Raw genomic sequence first — 22,500 nt, forward strand, 5'->3', positions numbered from 1 at the left:
ACGGAAAACCAGTTACTGCAGAGAGAGAGAGAGAGAGGGAGAGAGAGAGGGAGGGAGAGAGAGAAAGAAAGAAAGCAAGAGAGGGAGAGGGAGAGAGAGAGGGAGGAGACAATCAGATTTAGGCCTCTGCTTTCTGTATAATTGTATTTAAAACAAAAACAAAAACAAAAACTGAAATATGACACTACTTAGCCCTGTTAGAGAAAAATTACTATTAGGGAAGAGCATACTTTTTTCCACTTTGTTTTATTTTTCAAGACATAATAATATTTACATCTAACATTAGAGGGATGAAGTAATTTGATTGGAGCATGTTAACCTTTCACCTCGCACCTGAAAGGACCTGAAGTAGAGTTTACAAGTGAGGGGAGGCGTTTATGTCGGCACAGACAAGTCAGAGAGGCAGAAGCGGTCCAAAAAACAGAAGCATTTGAGAAAGAGACGAAGAGAGAGAGAGAGAGAGGAAGGGAGTGAAGGAGGAACAGAGAGCAGGAGAACGATGGAGAAAGTGAAAGAGAGATGACAGCGAGACAGATTAGTTGGTTTTTTCTCCCCCCAAACTCCGGCGGACGGGTTTAATGTCCCCCGCGGTTAACGTCTCGGCCCATTAGCGCTCCCTTCCCACGCGTGCCACTCCACTCCGCTCCGCTCCCCTCTCCTCTCCTCCGCCTGCGCCTCGCACCCAAGCACCACGCCCCCTAACTCCTGCCCCGCCCCTGTTCCTGCCACGCCCACACACTGTCACCACGCCAACAGCAACCATCGCAGACCATACAACCCCCCCCCCACCCCCAAGCCCGCTGGCTTCCCCCTCCACACACCTAATTTATAACTCTGACCTTGACATTTAAATGAGTCCACCAGAACTCTCAGTGAATAACGGCCCAAGCCTCGTCCTCATTCACAAAAGACTTTCAACATTCACAGATTACAACTATTTCTTTTTACCTTTCAAAATGTAGAACCTTGCTTCTTCCTTTTGACATTAAAAAAAAGAGAGAAAAGAATAAAAAAAAGTCTTTCTTTTTTTCTGCAGCTGTTTTCTCCTAAAGGTTGCATTTGTATGCAATATGCAGCCTGTGATATATGTGAATGTAAACTCATAATGAGCAGGCGATAGGGTACACCGCTTCAATAATAACCCATAAATCAAAGGGCCTGTCACACTTCTCCACACCCATGGAAAGCAACAACAGCAAAAAGCCAGTTTGAGCACAAACAGCCACTAGCAGCAACGGCCGCCGCCAGCTAAGGAATCTTCCGGAAAAGACTTGATGGAAAAAATATGAGCAGTGTGTGTGAGTTGGTCGGGATATGTGTGTGTGTATGTGTTGGTTTCTGTGTGTGTGTGTGTTTGTGTGTGCATGTGTGTGTGTGTGCGGTGGGGTGGAGTGGGGAGGGGGGGTCGGTGGGGTTTCGCTGGGCGAGTAAGAGGTCACTCTGCACAGTAGCTCATATGTCATATGTGTCAGGTGGTGAGAGAATGCTCACAACTCACACGACCTCAAGTCTGCCCCCTTTGGCAATCTAGTTATCCTCAAACTGTGAGGTCATCTCCAGAAGAAATAAAAAAGCGAGAAAGAAAGAAAGGAAGAGAGAGAAAAAAAAAGACAGAAAAAACTTTTCTTCCTACTGAGTTGATCCTCTAATGCTTCCTGTTGAGGGCAGACTGGGTGGATGATCACGGCGCGCTAATCCCAGCACTGGGGGAGTTGAGGAGGAGAGGAGGAGGATGAAGAAGAAGAAGAGGAGCTTAATCTAATCAAGACAACTAGTGCTTAATTATCCTCTTAGAGCACGCTCTGACAATGAGGAGGATCCTCGGCGCGTATTAAGACCCTGTTTAGCCGGTAATTCAGTCATTTGCGCAGCTGCGTGGCTCTTTCAGTGGGGCTCTTCAATAGGAGCCTCACCTCGCGGGAAAAGCCCTCGAGTGGAGAGCTTCCTGTCGGCGGCGGCGTCTGAAGGAGTCTGGCGGGCCGTGTGAGGACCTCTTTGAGGACTAGCTAAGGCTTCAGGAGCTGATGTACTCCAAGTGGCGGCATGTAAACGAGTGGTGGTGGCGGTGTGCATGGAGCGGGGAGCGGGTGGGCAGCGGCTTCATTAACGGAGGGACCGGTGAGCTGTCCGTGGTACTGAAATGCACTTCAGTCAGAGGGGGAAGACGTGCCGTCGAACGCTCCGTGTCTTTAAGTGCCCTGAGTGCTTCAGTGTTTCAACACATATGGATTTTTTTTTTTACATCTCATCTCATGCTCTGCTTAGCTCTCATAGTTGTGAATGACTCAGATGCCTTATGGTTGGAGAATGCCACTGAAGCGTCCCAAACTGATTTGACTGGTGCTGCAGTGAGGGTATACCCTGTGCTAACCCTTACCCCCAGCGCAGACAGAACAAACAGCAGCACAGATGAGCAGAGAGGCACTGTTAGCGTCACGCTATCTGGGTCTCCTCCCCACGGCCTGACACTGAGACTGGGGAGCCTGATCCCTCTGTCTGTCAGCAGAGAGAAAGGGGGCAGAAACAGGCCCACTCAGAGGGGCTCATGGGAAGGTTTGGGTTGCAGAAGACAAAACAGAGCATGGCGCCATGTAACCCCCACCCAGAGCAGGAGGAGAAGGTGAGGGGCTCCTTCTCTCTCTCCCTCTCTCTTTATCTCTCTCTCCCTCTCTCCCTGTATCTCTCTCTCCCTCTCTCTCTGTATCTCTGTATCTCTCCCTCCCTCTCTCTCTGTATCTCTCTCTCCCTCTCTCTGTATCTCTCTCTCCCTCTCTCTGTATCTCTCTCTCCCTCTCCCTGTATCTCTCCTTCCTGAAAGAGGTGCCATAAAACTCCCCCCCCCCCCCCGAGCAGGATCAACAAGAGCAGGAGGAAAGGAGGGGAAAACCTTCTATCCTCCTCTTTTCTCTCTCCATCTCTCCTTCTCTCTCTTCCCCTCCCAACTCTTTCTCCCTTTTGTCTCTCCCTCCCTCTCTCCCTCTCCTTCCTCCTCCTCCTCCACCCCCCCGGCGTGAGGTTAAGAGTGGGGAGAGGCTGGCGGCGGGGCTCTCATCCGTCATTCTCCTGAATGGGTTTTGAGGACAATAAACCTGTAGCGCCAGGACGAATGGAGACGGAGTGCGCTGTCAGCGGCCGCTCGCGATTTATGGCTCCCCGTTCCACAGATCTCCCGCACAGAAATGAGCGACTGATAAACAGTGATTAATCGCCTCCCCAACATCCCGCTCTCCCTACTCTCACCCCTCAGACACGTGCTGTCGACACGGCCAGGATCACGCTGCGCCGCACCGCACCGCGCGTGGATGGGACGAGCATGGATGATTTTGCTTAGTTTGTAAAAGGGGGGAGGATGATCGCAGTGGTGTGTGTGATGGTGGACATGTGATAAGGAGGTAGCTGTGTGTGTGTGTGTGTGTGTGTGTGGGTGTGGGTGTGGGTGTGTGTGTGTGTGTGTGTGTGTGTGTGTGTGTGTGTGTGTGTGCGTGTGTGTGTGTGCGTGCGTGCATGCGTTTGTGTGAGGGGCAGATATGGCATTTACGTTGTCATAAATGATCAGGAAAGCAGTGGTGAAACACATGACACATCTATTGGCTATTCTAAAAGTCTAGTCTGAGTTTTTTTTCCCTCTATTTTTTTGTTTCTGTATGTGGACGTTCGGTGGTCTTTGGCACCAGAAAATGTATTGCTTATTTATGTTGCACATCGAGCCCAGCTGGCAGGCATATGTTGTGGTTTAGGCTTGGCAAACTTCTGCACCGCATCAAGATGACTTGAAAAATTAGCGGCCAATAAATCACTCCACCCCCGGCTCTCCCTGCCTACGGCGTGGACCACACTCTGTCTGATTTATGAGATGATTTGGGAAAGTGTGTGTGTGTGCTTGTGTGTGGGTGGGTTAGTGTGGGTGTGTGTTTGGGCAATTGCATTGGTATGTGTATGCATGTGCTTCTGTCTGTGAGTGTGAGAGTGTTTCTGGGCATAGGTGGGTTTGCACAGCTACATGTGTATCAGTTTGGATATACAAGCCTTTCTGAGTGTGTGTGTGTGTGTGTGTGTGTGTGTGTGTGTGTGTGTGTGTGTGTGTGTGTGTGTGTGTGTGTGTGTGTGTGTGTGTGTGCATGTTTTGAGTATGGAAGTACATGGCAGCATAAGCCTGTATGTCAGAGAACATGTATTAGGTATAGAGATTCCATTATGCTAATATGCTCCGGAGATGGACTTGTGATGTGATGGAGAGAGCTCCGGTAATTCACATATACGTGAATAGGCATATGGCTGAATGTGAGTACATCGACATACGCATATATGAATATGTATGTCTGTTGTCCGTCTGAGTGTGTGTGTGTGTGTGTGTGTGTGCGCCCTCATGTATGTATGTATGTATGTATGTATGTATGTATGTATGTATGTATGTATGTATGTATGTATGTATGTATGTGACGCTATGCCACGCTTGGAACGTTCCCTGGAAATCCCGTTCTTCAAGCATATTCAGCACCATCTGCAATGCGCTTTGGATCTCTTCTGCTGTGTCCAAACAGCGACCCTTCAGTTTGAACTTCATCTTGGGGAAGAGGAAGAAGTCGCAGGAAGCCGCATTGGGTGAGCAAGGGGTGGTGGGGATCTACAATCGTGTTGAAAACCTGGCATTTTCCAGACACTGTGAGCGTGCGAGTTGTCATTATGGAGCGCCCAAATGCCAGCGCGCCAGTGGTCAGGTCGTTTGGGCGTCGTTTGTGCGTCCCCCAGGGTCAGACTGTCAACGCTGGGTTCTACTGTAACATTCCCCAGGGTCAGACTGTCAACGCTGGGTTCTACTGTAACATTCTGAGGGCGTCTGAAGGAGAACATTCGGCGCAGACGACCTGAACTGTGGCTCGCTGGCATTTGGGTGGGAACGTTGTATCGCTGAACAAGGTGACGGACTACCTTGAAGGAGATGGCAGGTACGGTTTTTGCTTTTTATAGGCAAAGTCTCTGAACTTTTCGATCGCACCTTGTATGTATGTGTGTATGTGCGTGCATGTGGGTGTTGGGATGTGCGTATGTGTATGTGTGTGTATGTACATGTGTATGTATATGTATATGTATATGTATATGTATATGTATATGTATATGTATATGTATATGTATATGTATATGCATATGTATATGTTTATGTGTATGTGTAGGTGTAGGTGTGTGTGTGTGTGTGTAATTGTCAGGGGAGAGTGGGGGTGGTAGAGAGGGAGCGAGGGGTGTAGGAGGTTGGAGGAGGGGAGAAAGGGAAGAAGGGAGATGGAATAAAAGTGATAGATGACTGCTTTCTGTCATGGACAGTTATTTAGAGGTCCGCCGTAAAGCTGTCCGGGGAATGAACAGATTTTAGTCTAATGAGCTGAAAGGCGAGCCGTTAAAGTGGCGAGATGTGCTCAGCACTTCTTCCAAATGAAATAGTACCATTTCCCACTCATTAAAATGCAAAGCGCTTCATATAACATACAGCAATAAAGCAGGGCAGGCATGTAAAGGAGCGGGAGACCGACACCCCCCACTGAGGCCTTCTCTGGTACCCCCTACACACACACGCACACACACATACAGTCACACACACACACACAGTCACACACACAACCAGAGCCAAGAGAAATACTACCTTGGCCCCCCCCCATGGAGCGAAAGTGCCGACGATATGTATACTCCTCCTAACACACACACACACACAAACACACACACACACACACACACACACACACACACACACACACACACACACACACACACACACCACCCCACGGGGCCCCTCACTCAATCTCCCTCTGATTCCGTTAGCTCAGTGAGAGTCAATCTGCCGCACTTGGCAAATCCATCCATGGCTGCAGACTGCACAATCTGATAACAGTTGCCGGAGCGACTTGCACTTGAAATCATATTTTTTTCCCCTCCCTCCTGGCTTCTGCAAGAGCCAAACAGCGAGATCACACATACCCCCTACACACACACACACACACACACACACACACACACAGACACACACACTTGTATACTCCTACGAGAGGCGGATCAGATTGCCTGCACTTTCTCTGTTTTTCTTTCTTTCTTTTTCGTTCTATTTGGTTCCTCAGCTCTGGATCTCCAGCCCTCGTCTGCTCTGGGCTCATCTCAGAGGCCTGTGTGGATTCCTGAGAGGTGGACACGCTCTCTGGGACGGGAGCTCTCACATCAAGGCAGGTCTCTCCCCCACACACACTAATGAGGGCGGCGCTGGAGAGAGGACAGCACACAGGCCTGAAGCAGATCTGGGTGACCAATAGAATTGGCTCCCTTTGAGATGCTTGGCTGGGCTTGGTTTGAGGTGTGTCCAGTGCTGTGAGCAGTGTTGCCTTGACTGCATCCAAGGCAATAAACCTGCTCTTAAACCCTGAGCTATGCAGAAATCAGATGTAAAGACCAATTTGTTAAGGGGCCGTTTCCACAGGGTTTCAGATGAATGTTGCATAATGGCTCACTCTTAAGCGCAGACCATTGCCCTTACAGACTGTGAGCTTATTGCTGGCAAAAATCTGTCATGTAGAAAAAGAAAAACACATTTTTCAAGCACACACTTGAACACACTGTGGCCTCCCAGTGAATTGGGGGGGGGGGGGTAGGGGGGGGGAGAATGGGGGAGAGAAGGCTGGTGGACTTACCAGCGTAGAGTTCAGGACCATAGACAGCGCCCACTACAGGATTCAGCTTCCAGCCTGAAGCAGAAACGCCACCACACATCAGAGAGAAAGCAAGCAGGAGAAAGAAGGAGAAACCAAGCAAATGAAGAAATAGAAAAAACGAAACAAGAAAGGAAACACGGAAAGCAAGATGGCAGTCAGACAGTGCTCACCGTTTGTGTAGGGGTTTGTCACTTTTTTGTTGGTCATCACTCGTGCTGTTGCGTTGTTCACCTGCTCACACAGACACAAACCGCAGGCATTAAGATACGAGTCCCCCTCTCTGCAGCATCACAACATGGCTCATGCAGTCATCGTACAACACGCATGCAGGCTCCCACCCCACACTCCACCCTCTCCAATCCCAGACACAGGAACCCACAGTGGGGGTGAGAGAGTCCCGCTCTGAGCCTAGAGCTCCAGCCAATGCATGCATCCAGCACATCGGAGCAGCAGCTCGTCCCACTGGGGTCTGTGTCTTATACAGTGAGGGTGGAGTTAGAGAAACACACTGTGAGATCAGACGCAGACCCTCAACATGGAAACAGGCGACTGTGACGGGGGACCATGAGATGGCTGTTACTGCAGGCATCTCCAGGCTCCAGTGAGTGACTTTAGTCGGATTCTCTGACAGACAGATACTCTCAAGTACCAAGGCAACTAGGGATGAACATAAAGTTTATTGTTGAGAACTGGAACTGATGGAACTCACTGGAAACATGCAAAGATTTTACACACACATATACACACACAATAGCCCGTGTACACACATACTCACACTCTCGTGCATGCACACATCGATAAACACACACAGACACACAGATACAGACACACAGACACACAGACACACACACACACACACACGCACACACACACACACACACATGCGGAAGGGAAGGGAGCTAGCAGAAGGAGAGGCGTGCAGATGGGACTGCAGGTAGGCTGAGGGAGGTGGAGAACAGGAAGAACAGAGCAGGAAGGAAGCAGGAAGGAGATTAAAAGTGAAGCACCTCGATTTTGCGTCCTTCTACGATTGTACCGTTTAGTTTCTCCCGTGCGCGATCGGCATCTGTGCTCGTTTCAAAAGTTACAAAACCAAAGCCCTGCAGGGTGACACCACCCCCCGCCACCACACACACACACACACACACACACACACAAACACACACACAAACACACACACACACACGCACACACGCACACACACACACACACACAGCGCAGCATAATGAGGCAGCAGGGAGCGGGTAAGGAACACACACAGAGGACGGAGGAGAGAGAGGGAGGAGACACACAGAGAGACAAACGGGAGAAAGAGAGAGAAAACACATCACAGTGAGTAGCAGGAAGGACAGTAGTAAGCGACAGTTTACATCTTTTTTTTGTTAGTATTGCAGCAACTGGGAATTAAAAGCCAGAAACCAGGAGTCAGTGACAAGCAGACTAATTCTGGAGTAAAGGCACCACACACACTATAGAGAGAAAGATAACAGCCTATTGAGACAAAGGTCTGCTCTGTAGGGCACAGAGACATTGGCTCAGTACAGAATTCACAGTCACTCTATATGTGTATAAAGGAGAGGAAAAACAGAGTGAGAAAGAGAGAGAGAAAAGAGAGGATAATTGCTTGGAGGTTCAATACATGTGAGAGATTGTGACTGCTGTAGCGTCATTGGCCCCCACACACACACACACGCACACACACACACACACACACACACACACACAGACACGCACACACACACACACACATCGGGCGTTCAGGCTCTATGAGCTTGGCATAAATAACACAAGAACCTTCCTTCAGGGGGTCGGCAGGGGGTGAAGTGGGAGAGAGAAAGAGAGGGAAAGAAGAGGAAGGGAGATAAAGAAATACATCCAAAAGGAATTGAGGGCAAAATTAATCCTTTGGACATTTTGCAGTGACTATACTCACTCTTTCTATCTGTATTTTGTTCTCTGTTATCATGCACAAATAATTAGCTTACATGGAGGGAGAGCAGAGGTGCTATTTTTCAAAGGAGACAAACATATTGAATGCAAATTGCCAAAGTGTCATAGGAAATAGATTGTTTATTAATGGCCTGCTTGGTTCATTATATAGCAGGCAGACAAAGAGAAGGGGAGACCAAGGGAAAGAGAAAGAGAGCGAGAGAGAGGGAGAGAGAGGGAGAGAGAGAAAGAAAGAGAGGGAGAGCAAAAGAGTATGAGAGAGAGGGACAGTGAAAGAGAGTGTGATGGAGAACAAGGGAAGGAGAGAGAGAATAAAGAGGGGGGAGGAGGAGGAGGAGAAAGGTAGGAGCTTTGCATGGAACAAACAATAAATGTGCGTTATGGTGGAGGGAGCAGGTTTTATCCTTCGGCTCAACCACGTGAGGTGGAGGGGGAGGTGGAGGGGAGCCGGAGGGGGAGGCGGGCGGTGCAGCCTGCTGCCGGGTGGAGTGTGGAGGTATGAGACCTAAACCCCACTCTTACTGTTTTCCTCAAATGAAACATATCAATCACCACCCACACAGCTCTGCTGTAAGACATCAGCCACACTCCCCGCCTAGCTAAATCATGGGGTTAAGCAGCCCCAGTCGCCACACAGCCAATTAGGTGAATCCTGGCCAACTGGTCAACAGACACACACCAGTGATGGCTACTCATGATGACTGGACAATGATGGGTAGGCTTGCGGTGCTGGAGCATGTGGAAGACTGTTTGTTTACTGGGTGGGTGAAACTAGGTGGGACTTTGATCCCAAGAACCATGATGTGAGCATGGAGAGCTGAGTTGGTAGATGGGAGAAGAAAAGCAAAACAAATCAATCAATAAATAAATGAAAAGTGTGTGATTGGTCCTCTCGTTCACGTACCTTAGATCCTCGCTCGTTGAAGATTATCTCCACATCTAAAATCTTGCCAAATTGCTGCAGAAAACGAAAGAGAGAAGGGAGAAGAAATCAGAACCAGCGGACGCTGGGAACCCTGTCAGAGTTGACCGCTCAAATCAGAACGAGGTTCTGGTCATTCACAGCACTCATTATGTTTTCACTGGATGGATTGAACTGTTCAGTAATGGCACACACACTCATGCACACACACACACACACACACACACACACACACACACACACACACACACACACACACACACACACACACACACACACCACACACCACACACCACACACAGACACAGACACACACAGCTGAAACCTTTGACTCAGCCAGCACTCGTTAAAGAAGCCAATACAGCCAACATATAGGATACTGACATGGATTCAGGAACACAGGTGAATGCTCTCTCTCTCTCTCTCTCTCTCTCTCTCTCTCTCTCTCTCTCTCGATCTCTTTGTTGTGCTTAGTGAAAGGGACTTGAAAGCTGGCCCCATGGGGTTAACGTGCCTGAGTGTTCGATTTAACGGGCGCCCCTTTCAGATCATTAGAAAACAGAGCGATGAAAAGCGTAGGTTTCCCCCTTAATGAGTGGAGGGAGAGCGACTTTTAATTGCTGTCTACAATGGCTGCATTATTTCATTAAAAGTAATTACCCTGTCAAGCGGTCCGCATCGCCTCCATTCCGGCTCAACGGGGAAGAGATGGCCCTTTCTGGAAAGGGCTCGCGCTCAATGGGAACGGATCTTTCGACCAGGGTTGCTAATTGGGCTTTGGAAAAGGGCTAGCTATTATCAGCTGGCCTTGGCTACAGGAGACATAGGTAAAATGGTGGGAAGCTCCAGAGGATGTCTCAGGAAAATGGTTGAGCCAAAATGGCGGTCACCAGTCTGAGATGCACAGGCCAAAATTACACTGTTTGCCCCTAAAAAGAGCCACTTAGCTGACTGAACATTAGAATTCACCTCAAGAATGCCTCCGCTTTCGCCTTCGAATCGATAAAGCCAATCAGCCCTTTCAACAGGCTTCAGCCTTCAGCCTTATTTTTTTGTTAGCGCCAATCCAAGCTGTTCCTTGAGTGAAATCATGGCCAAACTCTCAAAAACAAACAAAGACAAGAAAAACAGACAGAAAGAAAGAAAAAAAAAAAAGCGCGGGCCACATGCCACAGGGGTGCGCTTCAGGAACTTCGGCAGCGCGCGGGCATTAATCTCCCAGCGTGATCTCGCATGCCGAGCGGCGGGCGACGGCGGTACTTCCGCCACTGAATGGGCAGATGCTAATTGTTTTAACCGAGCGTAATGGGCTTGTTGCGTCGATTAATTAGTTTCGAGGGGGAAGTCATCTTTTTTTTTTTTTTGCCGAGTCCCACATGGCGCTGGGGGGGTGGGGGGGGGGGGACGGAAAGAAGGAAGGAAGCCCAGCGACACAGACGGCTGCGGTAGCCTGCCGAAGAAGCGGTGACATCATCTTTTCCTCGATGTACGTGCCGCTCATTGGCGGCCGCTCTCAGACAGAAATGACTGTGTGCGCGGCTCGTATTTACTCAGGGGCTTTGGAGGATGGCCGTGGTGTCTGCACACAGCAGGTAGGGAGACCACAGCAAAGGCTCATCTTCCCTCCCACTGACAGTTTAAGACGTTCAGCCATTCATAGCTGTAAGGAGGGTAGTGCTGCTTTAATTCTACAAGAATTCAAGTGGTCTAGTCTTAAACAGACATCCCCTCTAAGTAGGGGTGCTAAGAAAAGCACAGCATGAGAGTCGGAATAAGAGTTTGTGTGTGTGTGTGAGAGAGTGTGTGTGTGTAAGTGTGTGTGAGAGTGTGTGTGCGTGTACGTGTGTGTGTGTGTGTGTGTGAGTGGGTGTGAGTGTGTGTGTGTGTTTGACGGAGTTCTTGAGAAGCACTTGAGATGCATCTCAATGTCTTTGGTGTGTATGAGTGTGTTGGCACATATGTCTATGTGTAGTTTGTGTGTGGGATAGGGGAATGGGTTAGACAAAAAAGAGCACTTGAGATTCCTCTCCTGCAGGGAGAGTATGTGAGAAAGTATGTATGGGCACGTTTGTGAGAGTGTGTGTGTGTGTGTGTGTGTATGTGTGTCTGTGTGCGTGTGAGTGTGTGAGTGTTTGAGTGTGTTGGAAAGGAACTCTTGAGAGGCAGCTCAGCAGTGGCACTCTCTGAAGGACCACAGAGAGAGAGGAAGAGGAAGAGGAAGAGTGCCCAGCGGCAGCTCAGCATGGGTTCCTTGAGTACTTTATCTCTCTCTCTTTCTCTATCGCTCTCTCTCTCTCTCTCTCTCCTGCTTCCATCCCAGGCAGCCCAGGGCCATCCTCTCCCTCCGTAATGAGGGCTGATGGTTCTGCTGTGGTCAGGCTAATGAGGCTCTCCCGCTCAGCGTCTCGTTAGCATCTCTGGGAGAGGATCAGGGGGATGGGCTGCACCTTGGGATCCTTGACCTATGGCACGGCTACGCTGTGGCTCCTCCCTCCTCATTTTTGGGGCTAACCCTCCATTAGCCACATGGCTCATCTCCACGGTTACGATTATGAGTCATTATCTCTCTCTCTCTCTCTCTCTCTCTCTCTCTCTCTCTTTCTCTCTCTCGTTGGGCAGTTGGTGGCTGATCACTAGTAAATGGAGCCATCGTGGCTTTGGTCCAGGCCTGTGGCTCAGCCCTCAGCCCTGGCTAATGCTGGCACTAACGCCTGCGCGTCGCCTGGCCGGGGTTCATCCACCCTCCCAGGCAGACAGGTCTATAGGGTGCCCAGAGCTCCAGGCTCTTTGGAGTGTGTCAGTACCACAAACAAGTGCGCACTCCTCCCTCTCTCTCGTTCTCTGGTCTTCAGCTCGCTGGGGCAAACAGAGATGAAATACCCGCCTCAGCCTGCCAGCTTCACCTGGAACCATAAATCCCCAGCACCTGCCATTTTGTACGAGGGCTAGGTGTGCCCACCGGCTTTGGAAACACAAAAAGCGCAAGCGTGACACGTTCATAAACTTGTACGCGTTCGTTAGGGGCACGCCGCGCGATGCCTGCTAGCTCATTAATGTGCTGATTTGGATTCCTTGGGAGCAACGCTTGGAACACGAGAGCACAATAAAGCAAAACAATCAAAACTGCCCAGGAACACACACACACACACACACACACAAACACACACACAGAAAGTGGGAGATGGGGCATGTAAGCGTGTAATTTATACAGATGCTCGGAAGACTCCCAGGTAATTAATACCCTGAGTCTGACGTGCGCCTCAGAACGGGGCTCTCTCCGTCTTTGGCCCTCTCAGGCACGCCTTTAATGAGAAACGCCGGGGCTGGCGTATTTATATATTTGCATTTTTGGCAAAGTGCGCCAAAGACGGCCCATTATTGTGATTGAGGGGATTTTGAGTGGGAGGAGGGGGAAGGGGGGGCTGGGAGAGCGGTGTGTCTGATTCATTTGGTCTGTTGCTCATCTGTTTTGGAGCTGGGCTTTGATACATTTGGGCAGAATTCCTTCACTTGGATATATGGCATTTATGAATTTAAACGAGGTAGCATTGTGTCCGCCCACACAGTTTAATTTAACTGCCGGTTTTATATATGTGTTGCATGTATAGCCAGGCTATATACATGTATTTGAATACCCTGATTTAATTTCCATTTAATGCATGCAAGTTTGCAGTTAAATGTCTTAAGGAACTTATCCGTGGATATGCTATGAAGGGATGAAACTCATGGGCCTCCCATCATCAAGTTTCTTTCCAGGGTAAAGCAGTCAAATTTAGCAGAGCAAACCGAAGCCCAATTGGTTTTACCATGATTGATACCTTCTACAGAATAAGGTGAGGGAGCAGCAATGCTCCAGCGTTTCTGCTGATGATATGGAAGTGAAACATTTGCGGAACGTAAAACGATGGCAATCTGTCCAGCAAACGGGCAGCCAGACTATACTGGCAGACAGGCACAGACCCAGAGAAGAGGGGCTGAGCCGTCTTATTTCTGTAGCGGTCATGGGTGAGAGGTTTCTCTGACCATGGCAAACTCCACTTTACTGTCCCACCTTTGGCCATCCCAGTGCGTGGATGGAGAACTCACCCCAAACATCTGCCGCAGGTCGGGGTCCCGGAAGCGGAAGGGGATGTTGGAGACGTGGAGCCGCTTGGGCTGCTGCTTTTCTGAGGACTCTGAGTGCTGGAGCTGGAGCTGCTGGGAGACCTCTGTTTGCGTCACGTCGTCTGTCTGCCGGGGGGGAACAAGAAACACACAGCAGAGTAGTTCCTCATTAGTTCCCACTGATACCTTAAGCAAAGGGAGTGTGTTAGGGGGAGGGGGGGGGGGGGGGGGGGGGGGGTAGAAGGGGGGTGGACCAGTGGGACCAGGCAGCGTTGAGGGCTTACACATGAAACATGAAGATGACAAAAAAGTGCCTGACTAACTTACTTATCGCTCAGTGATATTTTTCAATCTCAAAAAGGGGGGGTGGGGGGGGCTGTGGAAGAAAAAAACAGGTGATAAACAGGCCCATGAGTTATGATTCCCTACCTGAGGTCACGCATTACAAATCCCTGTATTAATCTCCTGCACTTAGCTGCTCTCTTTTTTTCTTCTCTCCGGAGCCAGGCAGGGGAAAGATTGAGGGGCCTGACAAAAAGGCGTGGATATAGATTTTACAACTCCTGACACTTGGAGACGGAAGACGCGTCGCTGGCGGAGCGGTGCGTGACGGCGCGGCCCGGCGACGGGCGACAGCGGGAGCACGGACCCCGGCGCTGCGCCGGAGCGCCGTTGTTGTTGTTTCTGTCATTATGCCAATGTGTTGCTGATGATCCAGTACAAATGACACGTCGGAGGTCGCTGACAAATCCCCCTCGCCTCCCTCGCATCCCCTCCCCCTCACTCCGTCTCTTGCTCGCAAATGACAAATGTCGCTCCACCAACCCAACCCCACCCCACCCCTCCCCGCACCCACCAACCCCCATCACCGACCCGAGGAGGCACACACACACATAGACACACAGACACATCCACGCATATCCACACTCCCCCACCCCCACTACCTAACCAAGTATGCACGAACATACAGACACACGAATGCGCTCACACATGCATACACACACGCACACACACACACATATGCATATACACAGGCACAAAGACAGACACAGACACACACACAGGCACACACACACACCCACCCAAACACACACATATGCATACACACAAGCACAAAGACATAGACACAGACACACACACACAGGCACACAAACACACACGCACGGAGCCCTTGAGCTTGTTGTCCCTGAACAGATCCCCGGCACTTTTTCGAGCGCCTCTCCCCGTCGCCCCCATCACTGTGCCAGGGGCATGAAGCTGCCGGGCGGGCACACGGCTCTTTCATCAGGGGACATTCATCTCAGTCGCCCCGCAGCGGCATTTCTCAAAACCAAACCATCATCATCATCACCATCATCATCTGTCTCTCTTGCCAGCAAATTGCATCATTTAAGTTTGTGTTTACTAAAACTAGGAGTCAGACACCAAGGAGTGTCAAAGGCAGGGAAAGAATGACAGTCAGAAGGGGAGGAAGAGGAAGATGAAGTAAGACAGAGGTACGACACAGAATCATTGACAGAGAAGAGCACAGAGACAGAGACAGAGACAGAGAGAGAGAGAGAGAGAGAGAGAGAGAGGGTGACAAGGTAAGAGACATGTTCAATAACTTGACGTTGAGAGTGGAAGAGAGAAAGCAGAAAGGATGAGAGAGAGACTGTGTGTGTGTGAGAGAGTGAGTGAGTGTGTGTGTGTGTGTGTGTGTGTGTGTGTGTGTTTGAAAGAGAGACAGTTAGCGTGAAAGACAAGAGATGCTTTAATGAGTTGAGTGAATTCACAGGTCACGGGATGAGACAGTTAGTACAAAGTGCATTCTGAGTGAAATAGCTGACGAGCCACATCATTCTCACTGTTTCAGCAGCAGGGACTCACACACACACACCCATACCACTATTTCAGGCCCGCAAAACGAAATGCTCTTGGTGTATACTAACTGTATTTATTCATATGTGTATTTACGTAACTGGACTGCCAACATAGCCATCATGCCAATTGTAAGGGAAGGAATCACCCGGTTGACTTCAAGGTATATCTAACAGTAGGCAGGCCAATATTAAAATGTGTATTGCAGCACTGTTAGGTTTTCAATGCAATTGGTGTAATTAAACTGAAATACAGGCACCAAGAGAGAATGATCAGCTGACAATCCAAAACTATTTCTAAGACTCCACTATGACACTTACAAACATTGTGGTGCAACGGCCTGGCAGGTTAATTAATTATTTGGTAAGGCAGTGTAAAGCACGGTCCAAACCGCAAAATGGAGAAGTGAGTGATCTCACTAAGAATAGATGGTCAATATATTCAATAACCCTTTGCTGTATTTAGCATATTAGTCCTAAATTAATTTTGAACACAGACGTGACCCACATGTCAGCTGATTCCTCATCCCACAGGATGTGCAGCAAGAGAGTTTCAAGTTCATCCATAAGCACGCCTTCCGCCGACCCATACGAGGATAATGGTTGGAGTTGGACGTTAAGAGCGTTCATATGCACATGAATTTACACTGATTTGACTCCCGTTCAGATTCGTGAAGAGAATGGAAGTACGATGAGTTTGTTAACTCTGACGAAAAAACCCCATACACAAATGATGAGATTATGCATACAGATGGTCCTACGACAAGTTGTACGCAACACTGATATGTGATATGTATGGGTGGGTATGTGCATTAACATAGCTTTGTATATGTGTACTTTATATTGTCTGTGTATGTGTGTATGGGTATGTGTCTGTGTGTCTGCCGTGGGTAGCAGCATGACAGACAGACAGACTGACTGACTGACAGGCTGGTGGAACTCTGGGGGTGGTGGTGGGGGTGGGGGAAGGTGATACATCTCCCACCATTTAGCCAATGGGCTGGGGGATTTATTCATTACAATCCATCATTGCAGTATTATCATTACCATCATGACGGTAATGACGATCCTCTTTATTATTCTCATTATCATAATCACAATCTCCACAGTAATGGCCGTCATTTATTTGCTTTTATGGCCCATTCTGAGACGGTGACATACATTGTTAACACTGACAGTTGTTTGATTCAAGGTCCCACTCTGTCTCTTGATCTCTTCCTGCCCCACATCCGGCCCAGGTAAAGAGGCAGGGTGGGGAGCGGCACCCTCTACCCTTCACTCCCTGGGGTGACACTAGGGGCACAGGGCAGGGGGACGGGGTGGATGTGTTGGTTTCTTTTTTTTGGGGGGGCGTGAGGGGTTTAGGTTTGAGCTGAAAGGGAGGTGGCAGTTTGGGTAGTCATGGATCCCCTGTGACTGCAATGGCTGGAGTTGAATTCCATGAGCACAGCCAAAGAGACACACGCACACACACACACGCACACACTTTCACAGGAACGTGTTTTTCTCCCCTAACCACAGGATATTATTAAAAATAAAACTCAGAAGCCTGTTCTACCCCTCCCCTTCATCTCCCTCTCTCCTGACTCTCTAACACAAAGAGTTCACAGCACAAAAATAATTACCTGAGTGTTATCTAGCCAGACCCCGCCTTAGGCTTCTCTCCTGTCCCATGTCCCTGTGTCTCCCCCTCCTCCTCCGTGACAATGAGACTTGGGAAGCCAAAGTGAGTAAGTGAGAGAGTGTGTATGTATGTGTGTGGTGTATGTGTGTGTGTGTGTGTGTGTGTGTGTGTGAGTGTGTGTGTGTGTGTGTGTGTGTGTGTGTGTGTGTGTGTGTGTGTGTGTGTGTGTGTGTGCGTGTGTGTGCATGTGTGTGTGGGTGCGTGTGTGTGTGTGTATACGACTACTGGTTTTATGTCAGTGTCTGCAAACCTGTGTTTGAGTGTGAAAGTGTGTGTGTATGAGTGCCTAAATGTGTGTGTGTGTGTGTGTGTGTGTGTGTGTGTGTGTGTGTTCACACTTGTAAGGAGGCTGTTATCTGCTCTGACTCCTCAGTCCCTTCCCTAGTGACTCCCCGCGACGCTATTTTGCAAAATCGTTTTGTGTTCTGGGGGGAAAAAAACATATTTTTTTTTTTCCGTTTCCTGCTCGGCTCAGCGTTTTCCTTCCCTCGTTCTTTGGAGTGGCATTACGAGCTCATAACTGAAGCAACCTGATTGGACAGCTGCCAGGCAGGTAGATTACACCCGATTAAATAGGGATTGGGTGACGTGAGGATACCTACACTTCTACACCCGCCGCAATTACAATACAAGCTTTTTATTCAACGCCGCTCTTTCTTCTCACACTCCATCCCCATACCCCTCCACCCCATCTAGCTTTTGCTTGTTTAGAGGCTGTGAACAGAAGCTATGAGAGAGAGAGAGAGAAGGGAGAGGGAGAGTGGGAAAGAGAGAGAGAGCGTGTTTGCAGAGACACTTGGCATGCTCATCCAGGTTCATGGCATGCACACACTCACTCATATTCCACACATATGCATAACCAATACTGCTTCAGCATGTGCATGTGTGTGTGTGTGACTATATACATGTGCGAACGTGTGTGTGTATACATATGTGAATGCGTGTGTGTGTGTGTGTATATATACATGTGTGAATGCATGTGTGTATGTGTGTATACATGCGTGAGTGTGTGTGTAAGTGTGTGTGTGTGTCTAAATTATATGATTAGTGTTCGCAGGCCTTTCTCTGTGAATGTATATGTGGAACAGTCTGTGCTCACACTCTCATGCTTAGTTTGGATATGACTGTCTCTGTTCTGTATGGTGCTGTTTATGAGACTATGGAAAAGTTCCCATATTCCATTGAGTGTGCATGTGTGTGTGTGTGTGTGTGTGATTGGGTGTCTCAGTGCATGCGTGTGTGCTTATATTTTATCACATTTTCCCAGTACACCCTGTGGACAGAGCTCACACTCTCGACACGCGCTGGGAAAAAGAAGGTTCTGGAAGCAAGCGGAGGCTAACGCCAGCCCTCCTCATGCGTTATCAGAGCGGGGAATGATTACTCATGAAATCCAACCAAACCGAAGACTGCTTGAACCACAAGAGATAACAAGCTTATTCTCATTTTATTTCTCTTTTTTTTTGCAGTCAAATGCTCGAGTGGCAGGCCTCTTTCTCTCCCTCTCCCTCTCTCTCTCTCTCTCTCTCTCTCTCTCTCGCTCGTTTGCTCTCTCTCGGTCTCTCTGAGGATTTAAAGAAAAGTTCTGGTGTCTCCTCTGGCTCTTTCTCAGCATTTCACCCCCTGAGTGGCAGCGCCGTTTGAAAGTGGGCTGCTTGCTTTGACTGCGGCTGTTTGGAGGAACCTCTAGTGAGTCTGCTCAACAACACCTACATCTGAGGGGAACCCTGCTGAGTTCAGTGACAAGACCCTGTCTTCAGAAGAGTGTACAAACACACACACACACACACAGACACACACACACACACACACATAAACATGTACCCTACATGTAAGCGCACACTGCATACACAATTACATACACTGCAAATAAACAAACAGACACGTACACTACATGTACACATACATACAGACACACTTAGGCGTACACCCTAGGCGTACGCATAAACGAGCAGCCACCGTGACGCACACGTCAGCCATTTAGAAACGTCTTGAGAGATGCCCTATCCCGAGCGTGGGAGGCGCAGACGCAGGAGCAGGAGCAGGAGCAGGAGCACAGAGGAGGAGCGGACATGTGAGCCTGGCTGGCCTCAGACCATCACCCAATGGGCCGTGTCTAATCCTAATCAAAGCCAGAGAGAAGGGGCTCATCCTGGCACTGAGATACAGTGGGCTACAGAGAAACACAGGATGGGGGAGAGACATAGGGAGAGAAGGGGGGAGAGAGAGAGAGAGAGAGAGAGAGAGAGGACTGCAGAAGAGAGCAGTCCCTCATCTTTCCTCTACCACCAGCTTCTCTGCACAGCAGGCAGGGAGATGAAATGAAATCAAAATGGTGAGAATAGACAGGCCAAGACCAAACAGAAGGAGAAATAGAAAGAGACAGAGGGGGAGAACGAGAGAAAGAGAGAAAAAGAGAATAATCACGGTCTTGTGGCGGAAGACAAATGTGTGTGTGATGAGCATGGGGGGAAACACGCCCAACTTCCCTGGATTTTGCTTTGAAATTAAACTTTCATCTCCCTTCATTAAATTACCATAAATCTACGGTCTAATTTCTTTCTGCGCAGAGCCTTACGGCACCCCGCCCCTCTCGCCAGAACGACACACCACTCTGAAAGACGCAGAGCGGGGTACGGCGCTTCCTGCGGCTCTGACCTGATTCCCTGCAGGACGGGCCGCGACCCCCACGTGTCTGCGCCCACTGTGTTTGTGAGGAATGTGGGGATGGGGGGTGGGGGTGGTGACGGGGGTTGGCTTTGACTGGAGTGAGATTTTCCTCAAGAGACTGTTATCAGCCTGTTCAGCGCCCAACTCACTTGAGTTAAGCCAACATCCCTCTTATCCCCGACCACCTGCAGTAAGGGGTGAATTGGAGGTTAGATATATAGAATATCTATTATTTATGCGCTCTCTCTCTCGCGCCTCGCACCGCGGGCTTGCTGACTTATGCTGAGGCTCCTCTGTAGATGGCTGGAGGATGGGCCTGACAAGTCCGTGCTGTCAAAGAGAGTCATAAAGAAAGAGGGAGAAAATGAAAGAGATTGGGAGAGAGAGAGAGAGAGAGAGAGAGAGAGAGAGAAAGAGAAGAGTGTAGGGGTGAGAGGGGGGGTAGGTATGGTGAGAGAGCTGGGTTGGATTAGGTTGGTGTGGTGCTGAGAGGCACAAGAGGCTCGCTGAGGTCTAAGGTAGGTCTGGCATACTCCTTCTGTGCCACGCTGGGAGAGACTGGCTACACTGTGCTGTGCTGTGCTGTGCTGTGCTGTGCAGTGCTGTGCTGTGCTGTGCTGTGCTGTGCTGTGCTGTGTTCCGCTGTGCGGGAAGGTGATGTGAAGTGAAAGAGGGACACGCCACGCCACACCACGCTCGATAAACAGCTGCTCTGCTTTGAAAGCCTTCAGCTCGACTTAGAGAAAGCCATCCACCACCGCAGGATAGCTATGAGCTTCTCTACCAGAATGACTGAGCTGCCATCTCGGAGTCGTCCTTCAGTGAAAGGAACACCGCGCTGTGCTCCACTGTGCTGTGAGGAACGTGGGGCCGCTCTCCGACTCCTAATCCTTAGCTATGCTGCACAGTGAGAGTGCTGTACTGCGCCATGTGCTGCTCGGAAGAGCTGTGATGGATGACGGTGGCTGTGAGGGCGCTCTGCCGCACGGCGCTCACCGCTCGGACGCGGCGGGTAAGAACGAGCGAGGTGCCGCGTCGCGAGGCGACTGGCCTGTGAAATGACGCTGATGGCTGCGGCGGGGTCCCCAGAGGCACTTATCTGCCTCTGATCAAAGGCCAACGCCACCCCCCTCCTCCTCCTCCCACACACACACACACACACATCACACACACACACACATCACACACACTTACACACTCCCTCACGGCCGACTGACTACCTGAGCACAGAGGGGGTCTTTAGTGCCAGCACTGCAGGCAGGGCATGGGACTAACCTAAGGGGTAGCCACTATTGCAGACACACACAGGTTGAAAAAAGAAGAAAGAAAAAAAACCTGGCTAAAATAGATTAGGCAAACCACCATTCAGAGGGCCTAAATGATTTATGTGGACAGCATGTAGAATCTCACCGGTCCGAATAAATGAAACACCTCTGGTTTACCGTTCCTCCCGTGCGCCTGGCTGCTCCGGAATATGCACCCCTCTCTCTCTCTCTCTCTCTCTCTCTCTCTCTCTCTCTCTCTGCCTTCTGCTGAATGCCTCCGCAGAAATTGGATTTGCGGCAGGGTTCGACTCACGCCCTGTGGCGCCTACCCTGGATCTATGCGGCTTTTGTGTGTCAGTGTCAGAGTTTCTGCATTCTAACTTGGCCCCTCTGGCTTTGCACACTCTGGAGGTGATTCTTCCCATTTTAATGTTTTGACTCAAAAGTGGGGATGACAGATGTGTATGTTTACAAACAACAAATAAAAACTTTTTTTTTATGTTAAACGTGCTACAAAAATTCATATTGCTGTCAAACATTTAACGGTCTACAGAATAAGGGTTGTTAACTAATATAATGGAATATTAACTGATGATTTCATTACCATCGTAGAATATTACAATGCGTACAAATTACAGAGCCCAAAGTAATCCTAAAATGATTCTCATTGTAAACTGACATTTTTGACCCGGTAACTCTAGTCTACACGCATGTTGGCAGAAGTCTTGTTGGTTTTGCTAACCCTGACATTAATTATGAATTAAAAATGAATTTTCTTGTATTATTAACCATTCCATCCATATGGACCTAAATAATTCCATGCTTAATTCTATGAAATATTTACCATATACATGCCTATGCACTTACAGTCCGTATAAACTCTGCTTACCTACATACCTGCATCTGCTGATAAACTATGACTGACCCAAAGAAAAAAAAAGAAAAAAAAGTTCTAAATTGATATAATGATATCAGACATATAGTGCAGCGAATAACTGAAAGATGCAGGGTTTATGTACTATAGTATCTGAACTTTGGAGTGGTGAGTCAGATCGCTTTTCGCAAATGGAAAGACCGCAAAGAAATATCGGCAGGTGGCTACGATGACTCAACATGATGGCAGGACGCCACTGAACCACTTTACTTAGAACCCCTGTGACGTCATTAAAATAGGCAAAGCAAACAAAAATGAGGCCATTAACCGGCAGAAGAGTGACAGGGAGGCAACAGAGAGGGGTAAGACAGAGAGAGTGTGAGAACCAGAGAGACAGACAGAGAGAGTGTGAGTAGCAGAGAGACAGAGACAGAGATTCTGTGAAAGAGAGAATTTGGAAGAGGGGGCGGGGGGCTGACAAAC

General features: G+C 49.2%; 1 protein-coding gene across 3 annotated transcripts in view; it reads right to left on the reverse strand.

Moving 5' to 3' along the window:
• The window catches only part of LOC105898701 (RNA binding fox-1 homolog 3), a 327,901-nt gene that overhangs the window by 8,976 nt on the left and 296,425 nt on the right, over nt 1-22,500 (reverse strand). For all 3 annotated transcript variants that reach the window (XM_031568955.2, XM_042708143.1, XM_042708142.1), the window contains 6 exons: nt 13,648-13,791; nt 9,544-9,597; nt 7,697-7,789; nt 6,860-6,920; nt 6,669-6,722; nt 1-15 (listed from right to left, as the gene is read on the reverse strand). The exon at nt 1-15 is cut by the window's left edge and continues 118 nt beyond it. In XM_031568955.2, the coding sequence (XP_031424815.1) occupies nt 1-15; nt 6,669-6,722; nt 6,860-6,920; nt 7,697-7,789; nt 9,544-9,597; nt 13,648-13,791 (421 nt within the window). The remainder of the gene's footprint in view (nt 16-6,668; nt 6,723-6,859; nt 6,921-7,696; nt 7,790-9,543; nt 9,598-13,647; nt 13,792-22,500) is intronic.

Source organism: Clupea harengus, chromosome 1 (genome assembly GCF_900700415.2).
Source record: "Clupea harengus chromosome 1, Ch_v2.0.2, whole genome shotgun sequence".
Lineage (NCBI taxonomy): Eukaryota > Metazoa > Chordata > Actinopteri > Clupeiformes > Clupeidae > Clupea > Clupea harengus.